Source organism: Perkinsus marinus, assembly GCF_000006405.1.
Source record: "Perkinsus marinus ATCC 50983 genomic scaffold scf_1104296956514, whole genome shotgun sequence".
Lineage (NCBI taxonomy): Eukaryota > Perkinsozoa > Perkinsida > Perkinsidae > Perkinsus > Perkinsus marinus.
In genome coordinates, this window is record NW_003207457.1 from 1 (window position 1) to 960 (window position 960).

General features: G+C 47.8%; 1 protein-coding gene across 1 annotated transcript; it reads right to left on the reverse strand.

The window, feature by feature from the left end:
• Positions 1-203: 203 nt before the first annotated feature.
• Positions 204-887, reverse strand: Pmar_PMAR019378 (hypothetical protein; the record flags this gene model as incomplete). Its single annotated transcript, XM_002775150.1, has 1 exon — positions 204-887. The coding sequence occupies one exon, from the start codon at positions 885-887 to the stop codon at positions 204-206; it is 684 nt and encodes a 227-aa protein (XP_002775196.1).
• Between the last annotated feature and the right edge of the window lie 73 nt (positions 888-960).

A 960-nucleotide genomic window follows, 5' to 3' on the forward strand; every position in this document is an offset into this window, starting at 1 on the left:
TACGATCACTAGTGTCCCAAAGGCTTGTGCTTACTAAGCCAACTATGTCTAAGGGACGACTAATGGGATCGACAAGGACGAAAGTAGCGAGTGTAACAAAGCAATATGATCATAGAACTGCAAAAGAGAACGAATTCGACGCCTAGCCGTTTCAGCCGTTTCAACAAGACGACATGAAACTGCCTAGCGGAGCGAAGCGATCGCTACACTGCCGCCGCCGCTAGACGGAGTTGGCGAAGCATATTACGAGTAGGAGGTACTCTATACTTGAGACAAACTATATCGCGAAGAGTCGTTCTCGGAATATCCATCGTCTCACTACTCAGAACTGCAGGTTCGTCAACTAATCGGTCAGCTTCAATCATACGGTTAGTAGGGTCAACAAAAGGGATAATAGTAACAGCATTCTCGTCGCAGTTAACGATGTAACCCGCAATTGAGGTGTAGGGGAAGTAGCGATGACCGGGATCCACAAATACCCTTATCGAACCAATCTCAAAGATCCTGTCATCGTCGGGTTGTTGATCTAATTGGGAGGTATGCTCCTCTATATCACCAGTAGGAGCATTTGTAGGACTTGTAGTAATCTGTGGAGAGTCAGTTCCAGGACTATCGTTTGCATCAGGTTGAGGGGGCTCTTCCACGACATCGTCAGGACATACACCATCATCGCCATCATCATACTCGTGGAAGGGCTTCAGGTTAGTAGTTGCAGCCTTGAAATCTACATCGTTGCGACGAATAGTTGTGACACTTCCGCGTGTCTCAACAACCGGGTAGGGACCCTCCCAGCTCCAACCAATGAACTTTCCGGGCTTCCTTGTCCAGAGTAGGACCTTCTGACCAGGACGAAGATCGAATAATCGTCTCCTAGATAATGTAGCCATACGAACTTTCTCACGTAGATCACACCAGATAGAGGTCCAACGCTTCCACTTGGTGACTTGTCTAGCCTTCATC